Below are 22,954 nucleotides of genomic sequence, written 5' to 3'. Positions count from 1 at the left end.
CTTAAACATCGACTGCAGCTAATTGCCTCCATCTTTTTTCTCGAATTGTTGCCTCCATCTGTTTCCCTGAATTGTTGCCTTGCCTCAAACTTTTTTCCTAAAATATGGCTTCGATCTTGTAACCTGAACTGTTGCCTTTTTACCTCAGCCCTTGTGATGGAGAAATTGGGCCACTGTCTGAGTTTAACTCAAGAATTTCGTAAAATGATAAATGATAAAATAATAATAAATTTATTTCGTAAATGATAAAGAAAAAAAATCCAGGAAATTACAATAAACAAAATCTTACGAAATTCCTACATTTTAATTGTTTTGAAAATATAAGCAAAAGCTTTTAACTGATATCTTGCACGTTAATACCCGAGGGCGAATCTGGAAGGGTCTTGTTTATTACAGACAGCACATTGTTAGGGTTTAACATTGGTTTATTTGGATATGGTATAAATCTAGGGTTGGTAGGTGTGTGTTTGGGTGTGAAGAATTGGAAGGTATTAGTTTGTGAGGTTTGGAGATTAATTGGTAGGGATATGTTTGTAGGGTTAAAACTTAAAATTAACTGTTTTTATCCAAACTTGAAATATCCCCCTCTCCAACATCTTCCACTTTCCTTTCCCAATCCCGAAAACATGTTTATTACTTGCTAGACATAAACATCCCCATATTTTTGTTTTCCTTCTTAACATATTAACGGTAACACGACAACAGCACGGCCAATTGAATTTGATGCAGAAAGATCTATCACCAGCATAGGCTGCAACAAAGTACCACAGCGGACAGCAACTACGCGAACATACACGATAAACCTGTAACCGAAATGAAATGAATTAATCTTCAGCATCAGTTGAAATGCATTCTGAAAGAATATGACTTGTCATAAAGTTTGCCATGCCAATTTAGAAATCTGTAATTTGGCTATACTTGTAAATAAAAATAAGTCACCTGTTTATCATTGGTGTCATCAATGTGCTTGATGTCTATAATTTAAAAGAACAATTATAAAACAGTTTTCAGTATAAACTTGAAATCGTCTCTTAAATATTAGATGGAAGTATGTTCAGATCAATACTTTAAATACATAAGAGACTACAACAAAGAAAGTCCAATGACATGAAAAGTGAACTTACACATGAAACCACCGATCAGCTATCCAAGGTTCTCTAACGAAGTGAATGATTGATTGGTTCATGCTTTGGTTGGTGATCGAGCAAGTCCAATACAAAGCACAGATAATGATGAATCCTAATAAAAGAGTTATCAATGATAAATCCTGTAAATAAAAAAAGAAAAATAAGTCACCTTGTTTATAATTTGTGTCATCAAAGTGCTTGACATCTATGATCTAAAAGAATAAACAATTATCAGTATACACTAAAAAGCATCTCTTGAACATTAGATAGACATAAGTGGAGATCAATACTTTAAATACATATTAGACAGCAATGGAAAAAGTTCAGTGACATAATAAGTGAACTTACAAATGCAACCACCAATCACTAATCCAATCTTCTCTCAAGAAGATGAAATGAGAGATTGGTCTATGCTGGGATTGGTGATCTAGCACGTCCAATACAAACAGCAGATAATTATGACTCCTAATAAAAGACAAGAAGAATATATGTTTCAGCAATACATGAAATGGATAAAGCTAGTGTTGGTTATTACCTGTATCATTTCGATTGCACATTCAGTAGAATACAATGCTTTTGAACAAAAAAGTTGATGGTAGGCTGCTTGACGGCCATAACCTAACGAAGTTGGGGATCTTCATCAACTCTGCATTGGCAAATTTACCGGGTGGTGTTGCCCCCGGAACAACATTGTCCTGATGCAAGGGCAGGGGGAAACTAGCTGGATGGAAAGATCTGGCAACTGGCGAAACTGAGGGCCAGTCTACAGTCTTCATCAGTTGGCATTTTGTTGGAATGTGGAGGATGAACTGCTGCTCTCTTGTATACTTTGCGTCCGTATGATATCATATTCAACGGCTTGTTGGGACTCAGATCCAGCGAACGGAATTCGTCATCTCCTAATAAATTTCAACAGAAAGCCGGTTACAGCCTTGCAGCACATGCCATTCACGTGTAAATAATCTAATGATACTAAGCGCCAGTTTGAAAATATGAAAGTTACCATCCACTTTCTGAATTTCTTTTTTTTTGCGAAATGATGTGGGATAATTAGAAATGGGTCTAATTGACACAAACTGCTGAAAATTACGGAAAACACGTAGGTTGACAATTGCAGACATTTTATTTGACTCTTTTTTAGCAGACTAAAAGACAAGTTTCATCGCCATCTATGGTTCACATTTACAACTACTGATGTGGAACAATAAGTCTTCGTTACGTATGACCGCCGCCATTTTTTTGTAGCACTGATTGTGATGTGTTGATTGAAAGGTATCGTTAACGTACGGCGTATTTTCCTTCCTTACAGTTTTCTTCATAAAAATGTTATTTCCTTTTTGGGTTGGGTTAAAGTCTATTTTAGCCGACCAAAACCTTACTTAATTCTACTTAATTTTTACTTTATTATACTTAATTTTTTCCTTAATTCTCAATTATTACTACACACTCACTTAATTTACACTTTACTTCACTTCACTTTACTTTACTTCACTTTACTTAAATACGAGAAATTTCACGTACAACCTCTCTGTTCCCTACCGTGTAGCAGACTGGCATCCTGTCAATATTATTAAAACACTGTTGCCAAAAATTCATAATTAATACATAATAGTGAAATATTATTTATTTTATTTATTTTCACATCGAAGCAATGTCGATTAGCTCTGTGGTATAGCACTTGATTACAAATTCATGGCTCAGTGGTTCAAATCCGAGATCAGGTGAAATATATAAATTAAATTTTTTTTAATTTTAAAGTAAGGGTCAATCAAGAATTACTTTACTTTTTATTTTAACGTTATATTATTTTATCCTACTTTATTATGAAGTTCATTGTGCCATATAAATACAGCTTTATTCAAATTATTACAGTGCACTTTATTATGATATAACTGTAAATGTTATTAAAACATTTTGCGTATCGAGGAAGTGTCGATTAGCGCTGTGGTATAGCAATAGAATTCTAACATAATGGTTGGTGGTTCAAATCCACGATCGATGAAAATATCATCAAATCATTATAAACTTTACTGTATTAATAACAACTTGTAAGTGGCAATCAAATTGTTACTTTATATTACTATACTTTATTATTCATATAAAGGTCATGGAACTTTACTATATTATATCATGATGAAGATACTTTACTTTACTTTACTTTATTATTATGATTTTGACGTTTCATGTATCCTTATAAGATAAAGTAAAGTATAGTAGGTTAGGTTAGGTTAGGTTAGGTTAGGTTAGGTTAGGTTAGGTTATAATAAGTATAATATGGCTGAAAAATTTCGATGTTTGTTGGCTGTTTTCGTTAACAAATCATTTAGCGTAAAAAGCGTAAGTTGAAATGGTGGGCTTTTGGGGGACAATCTGCATAAAAATAAAAAAAAGGGGGGGTTGGGGGGGTCTCCCCCCCACAAAAAAAACATTTTTACTGCGATTCATTGCCAAACACTGCACATTGATAAAAAATTTACTTTCATATCTAAGTTTATCATGTGTTGCGTGGAAAACTTATCAAATAAAATTTTAATATTCAAAGTATAAGTATGGCTCAAATTGTGATGCATGCAACGTCTGAGAATTTCCGTAGCAGACGACACCTGAATTAGTTTGATTTTTGACGGTGGTAGTGCAACATCTCAGGAATTAGACGGGCGTATTTTGACTAGACTTTTTGTAGCTAATAACGACTCAGAAGTGTATCACAGATTGTTCGTGAAACCAAAAACTCGCCATCTTAACTGCAGAATTTGGGATTTGATTTTACGAAGAAATCATGTTGATTCCTTAATAAGGGACATAGAGTTGTGCTGTTAAGTTCGTTTTGTATTGCGGCAATTGGATTACCTTTAAGTAAATAAAGTAAGTGGTATTTTTACTTTACCTATCTAATTCACTTTGCTTTACTTAATCTAGATAAGTAACTAAGCGGGAATAAGCCCGAGCATACCGTAAAAATATAGTTGTTTTTGGTTATAGTATAGTAAAGTATAATGAAGTATGGTTTGATGCTTTATTATACTTTATTATACCCACCCAAAACCCCTGTATTTCCTCGCTACGCTCGGGCTCATTCCCGCTTAGTTAGTTACTTTTCTAGATTAAGTAAAGTAAAGTGAATTAGATAAGTAAAGTAAAGTAAGAAGTTGGTCGGGTAAAATAGACTTTTACCTTGGGTTGTTAGATCTGACTGAATCTTAATTATTTATGTGTGAATTTAGTTATTTGTGTGGTAACCTAGCCTATTAATTTCTACTTGAAAATTTCAGCTGATCATGTGGCCTACATTTTGCCAAGATGTCGTCTCTTTTTCCTGTACGTACCAGCTGTACGGTTTGTAAGAAACACTAAAGAACAAATCAGGTAAATATGTTCAACTTTCTAACTGTGAGACTTTGACCATGTCTTAACTTGCCTGTTGTAGAACTTTAGTTGTCTACCTTGGAAAAGCTTGCTAGCTGTAGGATCCTATGCAACATATATTCCAAACGATTGTGTAGTTAACTTTAACTTCTGTAATTTTTTTGTTTTTTTTTTTTCATTTGAGACGCTGTGTCCTTGATAGTAATTGAGTTTTTTTTTGTGATATACAGTCTGGTGAAGTCTGAGCTTCGTCGTTGCTGCCCAATGTACTTATGGATTTGATGCAGCCAGCTGGTAAAGGGTGTTCCTCTTGCTACCTGTACTCTTGTGAGTTTCGTCAAATGAAGAAACATGAACAACTGAAGTAATTATTTCAATCAACTTTCTAATTGTCTGGCTGATTCAAAATCTTGCTTACTGTCACTGAGAGGTTTCATAGTTCAGCTATACTTGTGTCATTTTTGTTATTAATGCATGGGAATTTACTGCTAGATAGTAATTGATTTTTTTAAAGCAGGATCAGCAGGATCATCATCCTTCTTTGTTGTAGCTTAAATCACACATTTAGTTTTTTTGTTTCAACAAAAGCTATCAGATATTGTTTTAAGAATATTTGGTTTAACTAAAACCACATAGAGCATCATTAATTTGTCTTTTCAGAATGCATTTCAACTGATGCTGAAGATTAATTCATTTCATTTCGGTTACAGGTTTATCGTGTATGTTCGCGTAGTCGCTGTCCGCTGTGGTACTTTGTTGCAGCCTATGCTGGTGATAGATCTTTCTGCATCAAATTCAATTGGCCGTGCTGTTGTCGTGTTACCGTTAATATGTTAAGAAGGAAAACAAAAATATGGGGATGTTTATGTCTAGCAAGTAATAAACATGTTTTCGGGATTGGGAAAGGAAAGTGGAAGATGTTGGAGAGGGGGATATTTCAAGTTTGGATAAAAACAGTTAATTTTAAGTTTTAACCCTACAAACATATCCCTACCAATTAATCTCCAAACCTCACAAACTTATACCTTCCAATTCTTCACACACAAACACACACCTACCAACCCTAGATTTATACCATATCCAAATAAACCAATGTTAAACCCTAACAATGTGCTGTCTGTAATAAATAAAACTTTTTATACAAAAAACTGTTTTTTATTTTTTTTTTTTTAATGTACAAAAATTTCAATAAACAGAGCGTCCGGTTCAAGGCAATTTATTACTGCACGAGTTTAAACGCAACCCGCCACCACCGCTGCGGCAATGAGACAAAAAGCGGTGGTTAAGTTTTGCGGAAATCCACATCGTCTTTGTAACTTGACTGACGGAGATTTTCACAAAAAATAAACCATGGCTATTTGTTTCATTGGGTAGTGGGTTGCTTTGTTTTAACTCGCACATGCTGTTATAGGAAATGTCTACGGCCCCCAGAGATATGTATCTGGACCGAGAAGAAGAGAGAAGTACGAGGCAAGTTTTTCCGGGGAGATGTAGTCTTACTAGGCTTCCGGGCTAGACTCATGACCCTCCAAAAGTTGTCATCGGATCATGCGCCTTCCAAGTCCCCGTTCGACCAGAGCCCTCCCCTCCTCCTGGTTTCACAGCGGGTGAGTGACCACCGGCGGGCGTTGGTTAGTGGTTAGTAAGGGAAACGGGGCCACAGAAAAGAAGGGAGCCCAGATATGCACTGGTAAAGCATCCAACAACTACACAATTTATCAGTATCCTCTTGAATTACAGCATTCTCTCATCAGTTTCCACCAATGGATGGAGTCCACGATAAGTAGTGAAGGTTTTGCCCTGTAAGCAAATGAACATTGAATGACAATAATTTTCAATAAGATTGTAGCGACAGAAAGCAATACCTCAAATCAAGAAGGAAGTAAATAGGGAGATTCAAGGGTAGCAGCCAATGGGTTACCAAACAATAAGGGACCTTGTTGACAGCAGCCATTGCCCTTTTTCTTCAAAGGACATACCTTCTCATAAAGTCTGCCATGCAAATTTAGAAAGTTCCTGTAGTTTAGAACCTGCGAGAACCTGCAAATAAAAAAAGAAAATAAGTCTCATTGTTTATAATTTGTGTTAATGATCAATGTGCTTGACGTCTATGATCTAAATGAAAAATTTAACAGTTGGTTAACAGTCGAACTCGTCTCTTAAAATGGGCGCAAGATGAGTCCCTTATATACTAAAAAAATTTGAACAATACACTTTCAAATGTCACTCAAAATGGTCTTACAGTAACTCTGTTCATCTCTTTAGAATTGTGAACAAAACTAGCTGATGCTTTTGACAGCAGAAAAACGATCAAAGGCCATTTTAGCCATCTATACGGTAACCTCATCGACACTCAACACACAACTGAACTGAAGTAACAAACAACAACAAAAATAAGACAAAAAAATAACGATACTCACAACATGGTCGTCCTTTGGTCCGTTGAGACTTGAGAGCAGGGGTAGTAGGAGTCAGTGATTGGTAAGTTGACCCACCAGGCCGTCAGTTGGGTAGTGAAATTATGCTGGCAGCGTAGCTGGAACAGGTACAATTCCCCCATGCCTTGGGGCGACGGAAGGATGGCACGCACAGTATTGGTGAATGACATCACGTTAGTTAGTCAGTTGTCTTTTATCTCTCGTCAGTTAATACCCCCAATGGATTCAGTCAATGGATTAGCGGCGCAGGTTAAACTGAAACGAGAATGGAGGTGACTTTGGATTTCAAAATTGCATGTAAGATTGTAACGACAGCAAGCAATACCTCAAAATAAGTGTGGACCCATTCCAAGGAACTAGAGCTATTCAAGGGTAACTGCTACCCAGTGGCAGTCATTGGGTTAACAAACTTGTTGACTGTGATGGTGGTGTTTGCCTTTTCCTTGGAAGAATAACCAGATGGTTCTTATTCAGTTTAATTCAAAATCTAAATAAGAAATAAACACAAAATAATTGAAACTGCTGCACTCAACATGATTATTATCAAGATTCTATGTAAACTTAACTTGCATATTATATGTGATGACAATTTGTTGACATTTTTTTGGTGTTATTGACCGCGTAGTCATTTTCCTAATGGAAGGATCACCAGGATGCTGATTCTCTTTCAGTGATAGACACAATCTAAATAAGAAAAACAAATCAAAATAATCAAAACTACTGCACTTAACATGAAACAGCCTATGTTGACAAGTTATACAAATGACTGACAGTGTAGACCTTGGTACACACATAACATACTTGGCACCACAACCGTTTATCTTTAAGATTCACGCTTTATTTGTGAAACTTTCCTTATTCGACCAAAAAACTGTTGCACTAATTGAAATAAATAATGGCAAAATACAAAACTAAATGACACGACAACAAATGTCAAATTAATTTGCGAGCGGTGTAGTCACCGATTATAACGTCAACGCTAACTTAGCAGACGAATTTTTAAAATCCCAGCTGCGGTTCAGTATCTGCCAATTATCACAGAAACTTACATCACAGTGCCTGCCGATAAATGTTTTTAGAGATGTTGAAAACTGAAAAATAATGAAGGCTACGGTGTAGCTAGCTAGCGTTAAAAATAAGAAAGGGAAAGAAGAAGGATCTTAAAACTAACTGAAGAGTTTAGCGCTCTCGCTGGACACTGGTTGACACTCGATTAAGATTGAACAAACAACAAAAAAGATCTAGAGACTTGCGCGGTTGCGCCTCATCTACTCACCAAATAACTATCACCAATCGTCACGAAGAAGCCGCCAACACACCAGAAAACTGCTAAAGCTCAAAACTCCAAACCTGGAGGTAGTAATCGGCGTCATCAGCCCTGATCCTTGGAAACAAAAAAACAAACAAACAATAATTAATAACCAATTGTGTCTTTCTTCTTTATAATTTTAATTTCGGTTAACAATTTAGCCAAAGCATTCACTTCACCGTCACCAGTGAATGGCACAGTTTTTAACTTATATCATGGCCAATTGAAAAATTCAAATGCACACGCAAAGCGAATCGTTGTAAAATGTACCAAGGTGGCAAGGTCTTATGATGACGAACTTTGGGGGAATTCGATTCGGGAACTGCAACACTTAAACGTGCGGTAATAAAACCAAATGCTACGCAATCTGATCTATTCACCGAAAATCCAATTCCAAGCTTTTCAGAAATCGAGTGGATCGTTGAAATCACTACCAACTTTTATACGTGCACAGAAAACAAAGCTTGATCAGTAATGGAAAGACATAATGTGACTTTCACACGCACAACTTTTTTAACCCATTAAGTTACTCGAAGGGAAAAAACGGTTAAATGTGGGCATAAGTTCGATTTGAACTAAATAAAAAGGATCGATTTAATGTCGATATTTCTTTTAAACTTGCAAATGAGATGGAATTATCGGTTTATCTGTAGAGCGCGTTTGGGAAACCAGGGGGAAAAAAATATGTCCTTATAGTATCACTATCAGTAAGACTAAATAAAAGAGGAGCCACTGGCTAGTCAAGAGGAAGATACCAGCAGAAGCAAATGTACAAATAAGAAGCGTCCTACGATCATTATCGTTTCTTTTCTTTCAGGGCGTCTCATCTGTTGCTGCTCATTCTGAGATTGCGCAGACTGAGCTACTCGAAATAGATCAGTTTGGTTGGTAATTGGTAACAGAGAATTTGGAACATTGATGAGTTGGAACGACATTTACATCAGCTAAATACGTGTGTCTGTGGAAGACCTGTAATGAAAAATACCAGTGATTTCTAATGTAAAAGTATTCAGCTGCACTAAAATTAAGGCTCGCTGTTCGTCAGCCGGAACAGTGATTAACTGGTGAAGGAAAGCGGACCCTTTATGATCAATTTAATGAGATCGTACTAGAAGAAATTGCAGAAACTAACCTACGGACTACGTCCCCATAAAAAGAATCCAAAATCAACAAAGGGTTACGGGGAATTTTCATTCCATTCCAACAAGTTTTAAGTACATGTCCAACACTAATATTTCCGAAGCAAATGAGAGAGAGTTTATCGAAATCGAAAAATTTAATCACTTATAGAAAGCTACCGCTAGTAGTACATAGCATTCCACTTTCTCGACACGCGGTGATGAGTTTTGTAGCGTAACCAATTGCCAGAAGAGTGTTGATCTCGGGCGAATTATTCTCTTTTTTTTCTGTGGTTCGTTTTCGTTCGGAAAAATGATGTTGATTGATCAGCTTAAAAATAAAAGTTACGAGCCGCAGTCGTCAGCTCAAAATAACCATTGAAAGTTGGAAATGACAAGAAGAGCTGATCAGCAGAAGAAGTGCCAGAAAGAAAAACCACAGACGACGCGGTGATCGGGAAAGCAACAAGGGACAATGCGACAAGTGAAAATGCTGAGGACAAACATCTTACGGTTTGAGAAAAAAGTGGAGCCTTTCTCCAATGGATATAAGTCCGTGGCAGTCGTACATTCATCCATCATTCGAGTCTTTGAGCTCAACTTCAACGCAGTGTCTTACCGGATAAGAAGGTACAAACGTAAATCAACAAAATTTTGAAAAGATGAAACGCGCCACATTCAAAGTAAGTTAGTGAAATTCATTGAACTGACTGAAATAACCGTTTGGTTAATTTGAATTTTACACAGGCTTTAGTTCCTGTCCTACTGACTCAATTAGCTGTGGCAGTCGTCGGGCTCGATGGCGACAATTTGGCGAAAGAATACGGCGCGAAGATTCAAAAAGATAAAAACAGAAACTCGATGAGTGAATTTGGAAGTGGTCAGACAGAGGAGTTTGACGAACTTAACCCCAACGGGCGCTACAGTGAATTTTGGCCAATGAGATGGCCCAACAAGCCAAATCAACCGAAATCAAATCACAAAACAGCAAATCACAAATCTAAGCCACATTTCCCTATTCCAGCTCACAGCTATTTCGCTCCGATTATTTACAACCATGCATCAGCATTCAAACCTTATGTTTCACTTTACGTTCCTAAGAAGACTCCCAGTTACGACCGCCCTACTTCCGTCTCTCCTACAGCTTACTACACCGAATCACTGATTTACGGTTACACAACGCCATCTTATCCATCACCGACTTTTTCACCTTCGCCTTACTTTCCTCCGGAGAACATGGATTCCACCATCGACCCATCATCACGACCTCAATACCCGTCGATATTCTACAATGATTTAAAAAAAGAGCCGGAATCAACTCAGAATAATGTAGGCACAGAATTTGTTAATGACGATAGCGATTTTCCCAAGTTTGACGATTTCTTAAAACAGAGTTTGAGTTTTCAGCACTTCAGACCTTGATCAAGTTTAAGCGAGATTTCAGGAAAAATTCTGTGTTAATCAATAAGATAGTTTAGTTATATATCGCTGACCAATCGTAAAAGTGTTAATAATGGAATGGCAGGCCTATTCTACTACAACGAAAATGTACAATGACAAAATCAAAATAAATATTTTCCCGTGTTGACCTTGACAATAACCATGCATAACATTTAAAAAGGAAAATAATAAACATATTTACAATATCGGTAAATTTACAAATACTGGCAATATGAGCATCCGTGCCCGATCTTTGCTTCTCTACGTCCGCCGTACTGATGCTACTATAGGGCCTTTAAGTATTACGCCAGCAGAATTCTCATTAACACCCCCATTTTCTCCTTCTTTTCAGTCCCACCAAAATGTACTGCCATTTGTTTCGTCAGTGAAAATGAATCAAATGAAAGTAGAAACGGGCAAAAAATTTAAATTTTAAAATCGTCGCTAGAAATTTCTAACTTTCCAATGAGTTGGGGACTAAAAAATTATCTGTCAAGATTTTTTATCAGCTATATTTCATTGATAAAATTGCCAAGGCAACAAACAATGCAAACAAGATAAAATTGCCTTCAAGGACTAGGTTTATCACTTTGATTATAGTCGTCAAGGGCAAATATATCAAAAGGCTGTTGCATTCCTTACGACAAAGACCACATCTTTTTTTATGTGAAAGGATTAGTTAATTATTTGTGCTGTTTCCGAAAGTCAGTATGTCGAAAATGTCGCAGATTTTCGATCTAAAAAAAAAATTAGGGGAGGGTCGTTATGGTATCGTTTGCAAAGGAGACTGGGATGGAAAAACGGTGGCCGTCAAGCGAATTCAACTGCATCAGTGCTGCAACCAAGAAGAAGAAGCAATGAAAAAACTCGATCATCCCAATGTCGTAAAATTTTTTCACGCCGAGAGTGACGAGAATTTCAGGTAAAATACGTCATCTAAGCAGATCAATGAGCTGATGAGGTAATAAAACAACTATTTCTAGATATTACTGTCTTGAATTGTGTGATGGTTCGTTGGACCAAGTTTTATCTAAAGACAAGGACCCAGAAAAATTCTTGCAGGCCCACCCAATGTTAAAACAACTGTGTAATATTCTCCAATTAGCTACTGGCCTGGAATACATTCACAAACAGGGACTGATCCACCGTGATCTCAAGCCGGAAAACGTTCTAATTAAAGAAACTCTGATGAAATGGGCTGATTTCGGACTGAGTAAACAAGTGAATGAAAGAGGGACTTGTTCTATGAGTGAAATCAAGGGGACAAGGGAATGGTTAGCACCAGAATTATTGAAACAACTCGTCACCGAAGAAGAAATAACGCAAAGGGGAACAATCCAAAGCGATATGTTTGCAGAAGGCCTTGTCTTTGGATATTATCTTTCAAATGGTCTTCATCCGTTCGGTTCTCGTCACAAAATTCACTCTAACATACTTAAAAACAAACTAATTAATCTAGATAGTAAGTACTACTTTGTTTATCAAATAAATCATGCGGAAATTTCATTAAAACTTATGTTTCGTTTGACTGGAACAGAATGTCAACCATGTGCGTATGACATAATCAAGAGAATGTTAGAAGGAAAGCCGGAAGATCGAATCAATTCGTCAGATGTCGCTGAACTAATTTACGAAAAGGTAAAAATTAAAGTGAAAAAAAAAATTAAATAAATAATAACTAAATATATCATATGTTGTAAAGCTTGTGACACAAAAACAGTTTATGGACTTATGTTCGAGTGATACTTATCCTAGTTTAATGGATATCAAATACTTTCTGGAAAAAAGTGTGGATGTCAACTTTGTCAATCCTGAAGGATGGACTCCCCTTTTATATCTGGCAAAAGCAAAAAAGGATGTTGGCGATAACAATTTGGTTGAAATAGTGCGGCACTTCATAAAGAATGGAGTTAACCTTGGTCAAACTTTGTTCTTCGCCAGATCAAATGTCTTGCATTTATTTTGTCGCTATTATAAAAAAGACAATTTAATAGACATAATTCGACTTCTGATCGAACACGAAATGGAAATCAATTGCAAGGAGACCTTCGAAGATAATGCTCTAACTATATTGTGTTTTCATTATCAAAAAGAAAATTTGGTTGAAATCATTCAACTTTTAATTCAACATGGAATCGACGTCAATTGCAAAGACAGCAACGGAGATAACGCACTTACTTTATTGTGCAGCAATTATCAAAACGAAAACTTAATTGATATAATTCAACTTTTGATTCATCACGGAATTGAGATCAATTCCACGACAAAGGGCGGATCGAATGCTCTCATTTCATTGTGTCAAAACAAAAATGTTTTCAATTGCAAGAATCACAGCGAAACTAACGCTGTAATTGCCGATAGTCACAAACGGGAAAATTCAATTGCAATCATTCGACTACTTATTCACCACGGAATCAGTGTAACTTGCACGGATGACAGCGGAGATAATGCTCTCATTTATTTGTGTGACAATGAGGAAGCAGAGAATTTCATTGAAATAATTGAAATTTTGATTCAACATGGAATTGATATCAATTTTAAGAATAGCTCTGGACTGAATGCTCTCATGATGTTGTTGTGTCAACGTAAACAAAAGCAGAATTTAATTGAAATTATTCAGTATTTGATTCACCATGGAATCGACGTCAATTGCAAAGACTCAAGCGGGTGGAATGCACTTCACTATTTGTCTTCTTTTTATCAACATGAAAATGTAATTGAAATTATTCTATATTTGATTCAGCAAGGAATCGATGTCAATGACAGGTGCGACGACGGATCAAATGCCCTTCACTGTTTGACTCGTAATTATGGTAATGAAAATTTAACTGAAATAATTCTATTTCTGATCGAAAGCGGAATTGAAGTTGATTGCAAGGATAATAACGAAGAAAACGCACTTACGTTATTGTGCCGAAATTATCAAAACGAAAATTTAATTGATATAATTCAACTTTTGATTCAACACGGAATCGATGTCAATTGCAAAAACTTCAGCGGGTGGAATGCACTTCACTGTTTGTCTCATTATTATCAAAATGAAAGTTTAATTGAAATTTTTCGGCTTTTGATTAAATATGGAATCGAAGTCAACTGCGAAACGGAACACCACAAGAATGCTCTGCTTTTGTTATTTGGGGTAAGATATCAAAAAGAAAATCTAATTGAAATAATTCGACTTTTAATTCGACACGGAATCGAAGTCAATTGCAAGAAAAACAAAAGGGGTGATGTCCTTCACCTTTTGTATAGTTATTATCAAAATGAAAATTTAATTGAAATTACTCGACTTTTGATTGAACACGGAATCGATGTCAACTACAAGAACCATCGTGGACACAATGCCCTTTACTATTTGTTTCGATATTATAAAGAAGAAAATATCATTGAAATAACCCAACTATTAATTCAATATGGAATAGAAGTGAATTGCGAAGACGGTTACATGAATAATGTTTTACATTATTTATGCACATTTTATCAAGAAGACAATTTAATTGACTTAATACGACTTTTGATTCGACAAGGAATCGATGTCAACTGCAATGGTCGCTTTGGAAGAAGAGCCCTTGATATCTTGTGTCAATTCTACACCAAAGACAATTTAGTGGATATTGTTCAAATTTTTCTTCAGTATGAAATGGAAGTTGATGGTGAAGACGACTGGGAAAGAAATAAGAAATATTATGGCTTGTGGTCTTATAGAGAGAAAGATTACAGCGACTTTAAAAAAAACATGCATTCCTTGTGCCAAAGTGATCAAAAAGAAAATTTAAATGAAATAATTCGACTTCTAATGGAAAATTGTTGCGTTGTGACGCCATATACGCTAACTTGCATCTCATATGAAATGAGAAAAGAAAGACGACATGAAATTGTGAAATACATCGCAAGGTGTTGCGGTAAGGTACACATCGAAAAAGAATGGATCCAACATATGACACAAGGTTTTTTTTAAATATTTTAACTAAATCCCGCCAAAATCCTCTGTATCACTTCAATGCATGTTAGATAGCCTTATCCACTTTATGAACCGTTAATATAATAGAGGAACTGATTTCTCTTGTTGTAATTTTTTCAAATTTTTTGTTATGCAAAGTGAATAATAAAACAGAAACCAAAATGTATCTACTGTAAAACCAAAACCATATTGATCTACTCCCTCGATGTTCTGCTCTGATTGGTGGAAATTGATCTGACATCTGACCCTTTCTACAGATTATGACCCACCACTTAACGAAAATTGGGACTTTTCTTGTTTGCTAGTTGCTTCGGCAATGCATTTTCGCTATTTAAACTAGTCACGGGAATACTGGCAAAACCAACGATGTTCGGAACCCAATCCTTAATTCAGCTACCCCATCAAACTACCTGTTTTTAGGAAATATTTTATCATTTTTTAAATTAAAACAATGAAAGCGTACATAGGCCTATTTGTAAATAATAAAATAACAAGAAATTTTAATGGCTCCATTAAATATCTTTCTGATCTCTTGCAAGTGACATAGGCTAAGCAAAAGTGAACTGAGGATTTATCTTGACAAATTTCATCAGCTGTTTTACCTTGATAAAATCGCCAAGGTAACCAATACAAAATGATAAAGCTATGTGATCTGCATGACAACACTCACACCAATATTCCTTGATACGAATTACTCAGTCAACTAACTTAGCTGGTGAAAATCGAAGAGCACACATTCAATTTACGAAACCTTAACAAGAAATACATTTCAGAAATATCGCATTGATTGGAAATGTCGAACGAAGTGAGGAATTTGGATCTCGACAACAAGTTGGGTGAAGGACGTTATGGAATCGTATGTAAAGGTATATGGTGTGAAAAATCGGTGGCCGTCAAGCGAATTCAATTAATTCATATCGCAAGCAACACACAAGGAGAAGAAGCGTTGCAGGGACTTGATCACTCGAATGTCATCAAATTGTTTCACGCCGAGAGTGACGCAAATTTCAGGTAAAAAACAAAAACCAACAAAACAAGTATGAAAAAATGAGTGAAAAATGCCTTTAATTGACTATTTACAGATATTATTATCTTGAATTGTGCAACGCTTCTTTGGAAAAATTATTTTTGAAAGACGGGCACAAGAATAAATACCGTGGGCCGATGCCCCCATCGCTAACGGTCCTTTATCAATTAGCTGTCGGACTGGAGTATATTCACAAAATGGGACTGTTGCATCGCGACCTCAAACCTGAAAACGTCCTCATCTGGGAAGATCCCAAAAAGGGAGACGTTTTATTGAAATGGGCTGATTTTGGACTGTGTAAACCGGTGAATGAGCGAGGGTCTTACTCTATGAGCGGAGTCAGAGGTACCTTTGACTGGCTAGCACCTGAAATTCTGAACTTATTTAATGACGAAGAAAACAGCCAGTCTGAAAGTGAAACAACATCAACAACAGTTAAACGAGGAACTATCCAAAGTGATGTGTTTTCAGAAGGCCTCGTCTTCGGCTACTTTCTGTTAGATGGCCGTCACCCTTTCGGTTTACGTCATCAAATTCAAACTCACATACTTGAAAATAAACCAGTTAATCTGGATAGTAAGTTAATTTAAATCAAAATAGACTTCAAAATATGACGAAATAAAATCAAATTTCTTCAACTAAACAGAAATACAATCGAAATGTGCACGTGAACTGATCCTGAGAATGCTAAAGGAAAATATCGCGGATAGAATAACATCATCAGAAGTTGCAGAACTCCTCAAACAAGTTAAAGTAAACCCTTTAACTATTACTATTTAGAAAACAACAAAAAAGTTATTCATATTCTTTTTAGAGTCAACTTGAAACCCAGTTATTCGCCCTTTGTTCGCGTGATACCTATCCAAGTTTGGAAGAAGTAACACATTTTCTACAGGAAGGTATGGATATCAATTGCACAAATAAAGAAGGAATGTCACCCCTTCTTTATCTGGCGAAGGAAAAAAACAATGAACACAATAATTTAGTGGAAATACTTCAACTTTTGATTCAACATGGAATCAAAATGAATTCCACGACCACCGGTGGATGGAATGTTCTTCTTTTCTTGTGTCGACATTACCAAAAAGAAAATGTAATAGAAATAATTAGAATTTTGATTCAACACGGAATTGAAATGAATTGCAAGACCAGTGGAGGATGGAATTCTCTTCATTTCCTATGTCTTTTTTATGAAAAAGAAAATTTGATCGAAATAATCCAATTTTTAATTCAACACGGAGTCGAAGTCAATTGCAAGACCAACAACGGATCAAATGCCCTAACTTTACTATGCGAATTTTATCAAAAAGAAAATTTGATCGAAATAATTCGACTTTTGATTCAACACGAAATAGAAATCGATTGTAGAACCAGCTGCGGATGGAACCCCCTAACGTTACTATGCGAATTTTATCAAAAAGAAAATTTGATTGAATTAATTCAACTTTTAATTCAACAAGGAATAGATGTCAATTGGAAGACCAGCGGCGGATGGAATGCTCTCCTTTTATTGTGTCGATATTCCCAAACAAAAAATTTGATTGAAATAATTCAACTTTTGATTCAACACGGAATCGACGTCAATTGCAAGAATGACAACGGATGGAACGCTCTCACTTTATTGTGTCAGAATTATAGCGAAGAAAATTTAATGGAAATAATTCAACTATTAATTGAAAACGGAATCGAAGTCAATTCCACGACTAAGAGCGGATCGAATGCTCTTACTTTATTATGCGAATTTTATGAAAAAGAAAATTTGATTGAATTAATTCGACTCTTGATTCGACACGGAATAGAAGTCAATTGCAGTACCAGTGGTGGATGGAATGCCATCACTTTATTAAGCAAATTTTATCAAAAGGCAAATTTAATTGAAATTATTCGACTGATGATGCAAAGTGGGTGCAATGTGGATCCAGAAACACAGTCGGTGTTCTAATTTATCTAAAGGAAAAACGATAGTCGACCAAAACAAATAAAGAGCTTTTCAACATCGTCGTCAACAGAAAGTTTCAGTTATTTTTCATAAAAATATCGTTACGTTAGTCGAGAAAGAAGACGCAAGCCATCGCAATTCAGTTCCCTGTTGTCCACGTCAAAATACGTTTTAGCACTTCAAAAATCTCTTCTTTCACCTTAAAAATTAAAAAGAGTCAAAGAGGTAACGTACGGTAGCATCCTTTTTCACCAATACGTTTGCCAAAAAATAAAAAAAAAAGGTATACTAATCGGACTGTAAAAAAAATCGATTGCCTAAATCAAACGAAAAATTCTGTAGGCATCGACAGTACCGGCGATCGGCCCATGCTGAAAGAAACGAAAGGCTATAAGAATTTCAGGTCGACGATTAACTGATCTTGAGCTCATAAGCTGATAGTCGTTCCATCAGTTCGGTCATTGGGTTATTACGGTGTAGATAACAGTGTTTCCTTATCTCTTGTGTCCATATCATAAAACTATCCAAACAGTTTACGAAAAACAAACACACATGACTTCTAAAAGCGACAGGGGATAGACTCCATCAAGAAACTTGAAATGAAAGATGACTTACCTCAAACCCAACATTGATGTGATGCTTATTTGATGGCTATGTAGTTCACACCATGAAGAATCCTTCAACAATGGTATTTTCGGTACACACTTTCTGCTACCTCGATGAACAGACAAGAACTGATGAGATTCTGAAGCACGCAGTGCCTTATTAAGCCATAGAATAGAAACACACTTTAGGTTATTTCACGTTTCTGTTATATTCCACAACTACTAGAGAATACCTTTCATTTCAACCCAGGTCTTCACCCCAGATCCTCATGTCTGATGTTGTCTGATGTTAACGGTGATTAGCTGCACTAGCAGATCCTGTTTGCAAATTTTGAGATTTAAAATCTGAAAAAGAAATTTGATGTCTAACATTTTAGTTACCATTCTGACAAATGAATTTGTCATTGCTTATTTGTTCACGTTTTTGCAGCATGGTGGGCTTTTAGGACGACTCGCCAAACCAGATATAGACATGCTTACTTTATCAAAGATCAAACTGTCCAGTAGCGTTGCATTGGCCTACTTGACATTTCTCATTGAATTAGACATTACGAAAGACTTGACAATCGTGATTTTTTAATTAATTAAACAAATATCCAGTCTCGTCTCACAGATTGAATTGAATTTTCGTTCAGATGTTTTGCTGTCTGTACTTGATAGCCATCTGGCGGTCGTAAATAGAGAACCACATCGAACGCCATCTGTCGAGAATTCAAACCAACAGATCCGATAAAAAACAAACAGGAATTGGGCGGCGGTTAAAGAATGCCAGAATGGTTAGAATGCGCGTATTTAATTTATTAATAAATATTCATTTATTTGACTGTCTACTACTTATTATTAACTAAGGCCACGCGTTGTCATAAAACGGCCAGATAATCAGCAAGTCCTCATAAAAAAAGCCAGAAACGGCAACAAAACAACAACCGAAAAACCCGGCGAGTCGATATTTGTGACCTTTAGCGCGCAACAAAAAGTTATTATACACAATTTTCAAGAGGAGGGGTGGAGGGGACCCATCACCATCACTCTTTTTGAGTGGGTAGGAGGAGGAGGGATCCCAACCAGATCCGGTACGTAATGTACTATCTTATCCGTGAATAAATCCCTCGGGACTTGAAGACCCCTTTCTCTATTGAGCAGCAGTGCAAATCACCAACATCTATCAGGATACATCTAGGATCGACTGGGTTGATAGTAAACCCGTCCAACACCCCGACACACACACAAAAGCCAAAAAGTTGTCTTATTATATTACGTTAAATTATTATTCACGATGATTAATGAGTCTACATGCGAACAATGTGTTGTTTGAGCTGTGAGCTGAGCACAAAAGAAATTTCTCGGTACTTTTGAAATTTCAACCCAATCCCGAGCTCTTACAATAACAAGGACAAAATATTCAAACGACTTTTCCCATATGTTCCCAAAAATGTGAAGAAGAATATTTTTTTAAAAAACAACGGGGGGTTTTAAGGTCGATACTATCCCCCCCCCCACATCCAGGAAAAAGAAAAAACAAAATGTGAAATGTCCTTATAAAGAAGAAGAAGAAGATGCGTCTGTGGTGATTTTCAATGCGACATGGACACGGAATCCTATTGGATTAAATAACACAAAAGAGCTCAAACCAAAATTTTGAACAAGTTGGTGTATAGAAAATGATTCGAGTTGGCAACCGGCCAATAATCGGCCACAGTTGGCTGATGCAAATGAGAGAAAAAAACCAAAAGGCAGCAGCTGCAGCCAAAACTTTGTTGAAGAATATAACTATTAAGCTACTATTATAGGCGAGGCGATTTTCAACGGCAGACACTTGCTAAACGATGACGCCCATCTTTTTCAAAAATGGCGCGCAAGAATTGGTTATTTTGGCGATTTTTTTCTTCGACAATTTCGTTTTCCAGCCGAACGCCACGGTGTCCGATTGCCGGACGGTGGAAAACGGATCCTTTTCGGCCGTTTGGTTATTCGACTGATGGGTGTGAGTGTCGAGAAAGGCCGTCGTGAGATCCGTGACGGGCAGTTGCAGGAAGCGGAAGAGTTTCTCCGTCTCCGATCGGACGTTGACGGCCAAATCTTCGAATTTCAGCAGAAGGTAATCCCGGCCGGCCGTGAAATGCTTTTCCAAGTCGAGATCTTCTTCGATGCGGCCACAGAGTCGGGCCGGTTCCTGGCAATTCCGATTGGCCATCCACCATTTTAGTTTGGCCCTGGAGGCCATGGTGCCGCGAGGATCGCGGACCAGGTAGACGATTTTCCAACGGTCCGTCACGGGATGGCCGGCAAGAGCCGATGACGAATTGGTGGTGAAGGCGACGAGATCTTTGACCGACAACTCGACGACTTTGATCAAATTGACGGGAAAAGAAGCGCAGAGCTGGGCCAGCATTTGCGGTTGGTGGCACAAGGACGGGAGCTCGTGATATCGGCACTCTTTCCAGATCCGCCGGTTGAGTTTCACGTGATTGGTCCCGTTGATGAACCGGATGTAGTCGTCGGGAAAGTGGCAGCGGAACAGGAACGGGACGTGTTTGGCCATGAGCTCGAAGGAATAGAAAACGCCGGGCGAACTGGCGATGAGTTGGCCCAGGAACGACGATCCCGATCGCCACGTCGACACGATCAAAATCCGCTTGGTGCTGGATGTTGACTCGGTTGTTGTGGTCGTGGCTGGCGTCGACGTGGGCACTGCCGCCACCACCACCGCAACTCCTATTGAACACCAAACGCAAAATGAATGAAGGAATTCAAGACTATTTGTGTTGGCTATTTGCTACCTGTTGGTTGCTGCTGCTGGTGTCCATCTAAAGTGGCCATGCGGATGATGGCTTGTTGGAAGAGCAGAAAGATGAGGAAAACGAGGCCAACTAGGTACTTTCTGACGAGAGACGCCATCGACGCCATGGCTTATACGATCTTCGATTGCCCATCTAGTGCTGCGCAGCGCCAAGTCTGGTGGTGGTGAACGGCAAGCGCTACATTGGCCGACACCGTGAGCGGCTCTGCTGCAGCCCACAAGTCGCAACTGCCGCCAATAATTAACCTAACAAATCTTGGCCACGGCCGTTGTTGAGGAAGTCGCAACACTGGTACAACAATGCCATTCCCGCCCACCTCCTCACACAAATAAAAAGCAGCGCAAAATTGAAAACGAGCAGATGCAAAGAAAATTAAAAACGGACGATGAGCTCAATGACTGGCCAAGCCCTTGGCTCTGTGCAGGAACCGGTTCTGATTTGCATTCGCCGACAAAACAAATTTAAAAAGGGCGTTGCTGCGCTTTTCTTGGCGAGAGACAATAAGATCCATCGGCGGAAATTTCTTTTGCGCGCAATTCGCAATTGCAATTCAATTCGCAAATTGCAATTTGCAATTTGCAATTCGCAATTCGCAATCGCGCAATTCGCGCGCAAAAAGGGAAAGTAACGTATTTGAAGAAATCAATAAAATTTAAAAAAAACTGTCTGATAGTCGGGTTAGTGACCTCATCAGATTTTGTTGTTTTTTTGCATAGACCCACGCTGTTGTGTGAGTGCGCGTACGGATGGAGGGTATGTGATTCACGCTCGGCTGATTCCGATAATACGTGAGAGATGAGGTTCGCGGCCGGGGTCCGTTATTACATGTGTATCGCCTAGAGAATATAATAAAACGTAACCAATTGCCAGAAGATTTTTGATCTCTGGCGAATTATTCTCTTTTTTTCTGTGGTTTCTTTTCGTTCATAGAAAAATTATGATGATCGATCAGCTTAAAAATAAAAGTTACGAGCCGGGGAGCCGCAGTCGTCAGCTCAAAATAACCATTGAAAGTTGGGAATGACAGCAAGAAGAGCTGATCAGCAGAAGAAGGGGCCAGAAAGGAAAACCACAGACGACGGTGATCGGGAAAGCAACGAGGGACAATGCGACAAGGGAAAATGCTGAGGACAGGCATCTTATACGGTTTGAGAAAAAAGTGGAGCCTTTCTCCAATGGATATAACTCCGTGGTAGTCGTACATTCATCCATCATTCGAGTTTTCGAGCTCAACTTCAACGCAGTGTCTTCAAAGAAAACCGGATAACAAGATACAAACGTAAATCAATAAGTTTTTGCAAATATGAAACGCGCCATATTCAAAGTGAGTTAGCAAAAATCATTCAAAGAAAAAAATGACTGACATACGTAATAACTGTTTGGTTAATGCAAATTTTACACAGATTTTAGTTCCTGTCCTACTGACTCAATTAGCTGTGGCAGTTGTCTGGCTCGATGGCAACAATTTGGCGAAAGAATACGGCGCGAAGATTCAAAAAGATAAAAACAGAAACTCGATGGGCGCCTTTGGAAGTGGTCAGACAGAGGAGTTTGACGAACTTAACCCCAATGGGCGCTACAGTGAATTCTGGCCAATGAGATGGCCCAACGAGCCAAATCAACCGAAATCAAATCACAAAACAAATCATAAATCTAAGCCACATTTCCCTATTCCAGCTCACAGCTATTTCGCTCCGATTATTTACAACCATGCATCAGCATTCAAGCCTTATGTTCCACTTTACGTTCCTAAGAAGACTCCCAGTTACGACCGCCCTACTTCCGTCTCTCCTGCAGCTTACTACACCGAATCACTGATTTAC

General features: G+C 37.6%; 4 protein-coding genes and 3 long non-coding RNA genes across 9 annotated transcripts; 4 read left to right on the top strand and 3 right to left on the bottom strand.

The window, feature by feature from the left end:
* Window positions 1-571: 571 nt before the first annotated feature.
* LOC124190799 lies at window positions 572-2,719 on the bottom strand. 2 transcript variants are annotated; one of them, XR_006873081.1, is made up of 6 exons: window positions 2,131-2,719; window positions 1,663-2,026; window positions 1,476-1,592; window positions 1,297-1,339; window positions 940-1,239; window positions 572-803 (listed from the first exon to the last, which is right to left on the bottom strand). It is a non-coding gene; the product is annotated as an uncharacterized LOC124190799 (long non-coding RNA). The 2 variants fall into 2 exon arrangements; XR_006873082.1 differs by lacking the exon at window positions 572-803 and having other exon boundaries at window positions 940-974; window positions 1,125-1,239; window positions 2,131-2,409.
* Window positions 2,720-4,310: 1,591 nt separating this feature from the next.
* On the top strand, window positions 4,311-5,641 carry LOC124190804. The gene is made up of 3 exons (XR_006873090.1): window positions 4,311-4,493; window positions 4,724-4,857; window positions 5,204-5,641. It is a non-coding gene; the product is annotated as an uncharacterized LOC124190804 (long non-coding RNA).
* Window positions 5,642-6,147: 506 nt separating this feature from the next.
* On the bottom strand, window positions 6,148-8,318 carry LOC124190785. 2 transcript variants are annotated; one of them, XR_006873071.1, is made up of 5 exons: window positions 8,208-8,318; window positions 7,257-7,615; window positions 6,914-7,186; window positions 6,359-6,523; window positions 6,148-6,293 (listed from the first exon to the last, which is right to left on the bottom strand). It is a non-coding gene; the product is annotated as an uncharacterized LOC124190785 (long non-coding RNA). The 2 variants fall into 2 exon arrangements; XR_006873072.1 differs by lacking the exon at window positions 6,148-6,293 and having other exon boundaries at window positions 6,475-6,533; window positions 8,208-8,312.
* Window positions 8,319-9,599: 1,281 nt separating this feature from the next.
* On the top strand, window positions 9,600-10,946 carry LOC124190783. Its single transcript, XM_046583644.1, has 2 exons — window positions 9,600-10,041; window positions 10,106-10,946. Exons 1-2 carry the CDS (start codon window positions 10,021-10,023, stop codon window positions 10,778-10,780), a joined length of 696 nt encoding a protein of 231 aa, XP_046439600.1. The 5' UTR covers window positions 9,600-10,020; the 3' UTR covers window positions 10,781-10,946.
* A 439-nt stretch (window positions 10,947-11,385) lies between these two features.
* Window positions 11,386-14,939, top strand: LOC124190779 (ankyrin repeat domain-containing protein 50-like). Its single transcript, XM_046583639.1, has 4 exons — window positions 11,386-11,720; window positions 11,782-12,260; window positions 12,336-12,436; window positions 12,501-14,939. The coding sequence occupies exons 1-4, from the start codon at window positions 11,509-11,511 to the stop codon at window positions 14,754-14,756; spliced, it is 3,048 nt and encodes a 1,015-aa protein (XP_046439595.1). The 5' UTR covers window positions 11,386-11,508; the 3' UTR covers window positions 14,757-14,939.
* Window positions 14,940-15,370: 431 nt separating this feature from the next.
* On the top strand, window positions 15,371-17,784 carry LOC124190781 (ankyrin repeat and protein kinase domain-containing protein 1-like). Its single transcript, XM_046583642.1, has 4 exons — window positions 15,371-15,770; window positions 15,842-16,362; window positions 16,433-16,539; window positions 16,601-17,784. The coding sequence occupies exons 1-4, from the start codon at window positions 15,553-15,555 to the stop codon at window positions 17,726-17,728; spliced, it is 1,974 nt and encodes a 657-aa protein (XP_046439598.1). The 5' UTR covers window positions 15,371-15,552; the 3' UTR covers window positions 17,729-17,784.
* Window positions 17,785-18,596: 812 nt separating this feature from the next.
* On the bottom strand, window positions 18,597-21,237 carry LOC124189809 (carbohydrate sulfotransferase 1-like). The gene is made up of 3 exons (XM_046582281.1): window positions 21,111-21,237; window positions 18,712-21,045; window positions 18,597-18,648 (listed from the first exon to the last, which is right to left on the bottom strand). Exons 1-2 carry the CDS (start codon window positions 21,235-21,237, stop codon window positions 20,150-20,152), a joined length of 1,023 nt encoding a protein of 340 aa, XP_046438237.1. The 3' UTR covers window positions 18,597-18,648; window positions 18,712-20,149.
* Between the last annotated feature and the right edge of the window lie 1,717 nt (window positions 21,238-22,954).

The sequence above is a fragment of the Daphnia pulex genome, chromosome 3 (genome assembly GCF_021134715.1).
Source record: "Daphnia pulex isolate KAP4 chromosome 3, ASM2113471v1".
Lineage (NCBI taxonomy): Eukaryota > Metazoa > Arthropoda > Branchiopoda > Diplostraca > Daphniidae > Daphnia > Daphnia pulex.
This window is presented reverse-complemented; position numbering and strand designations above follow the sequence as displayed.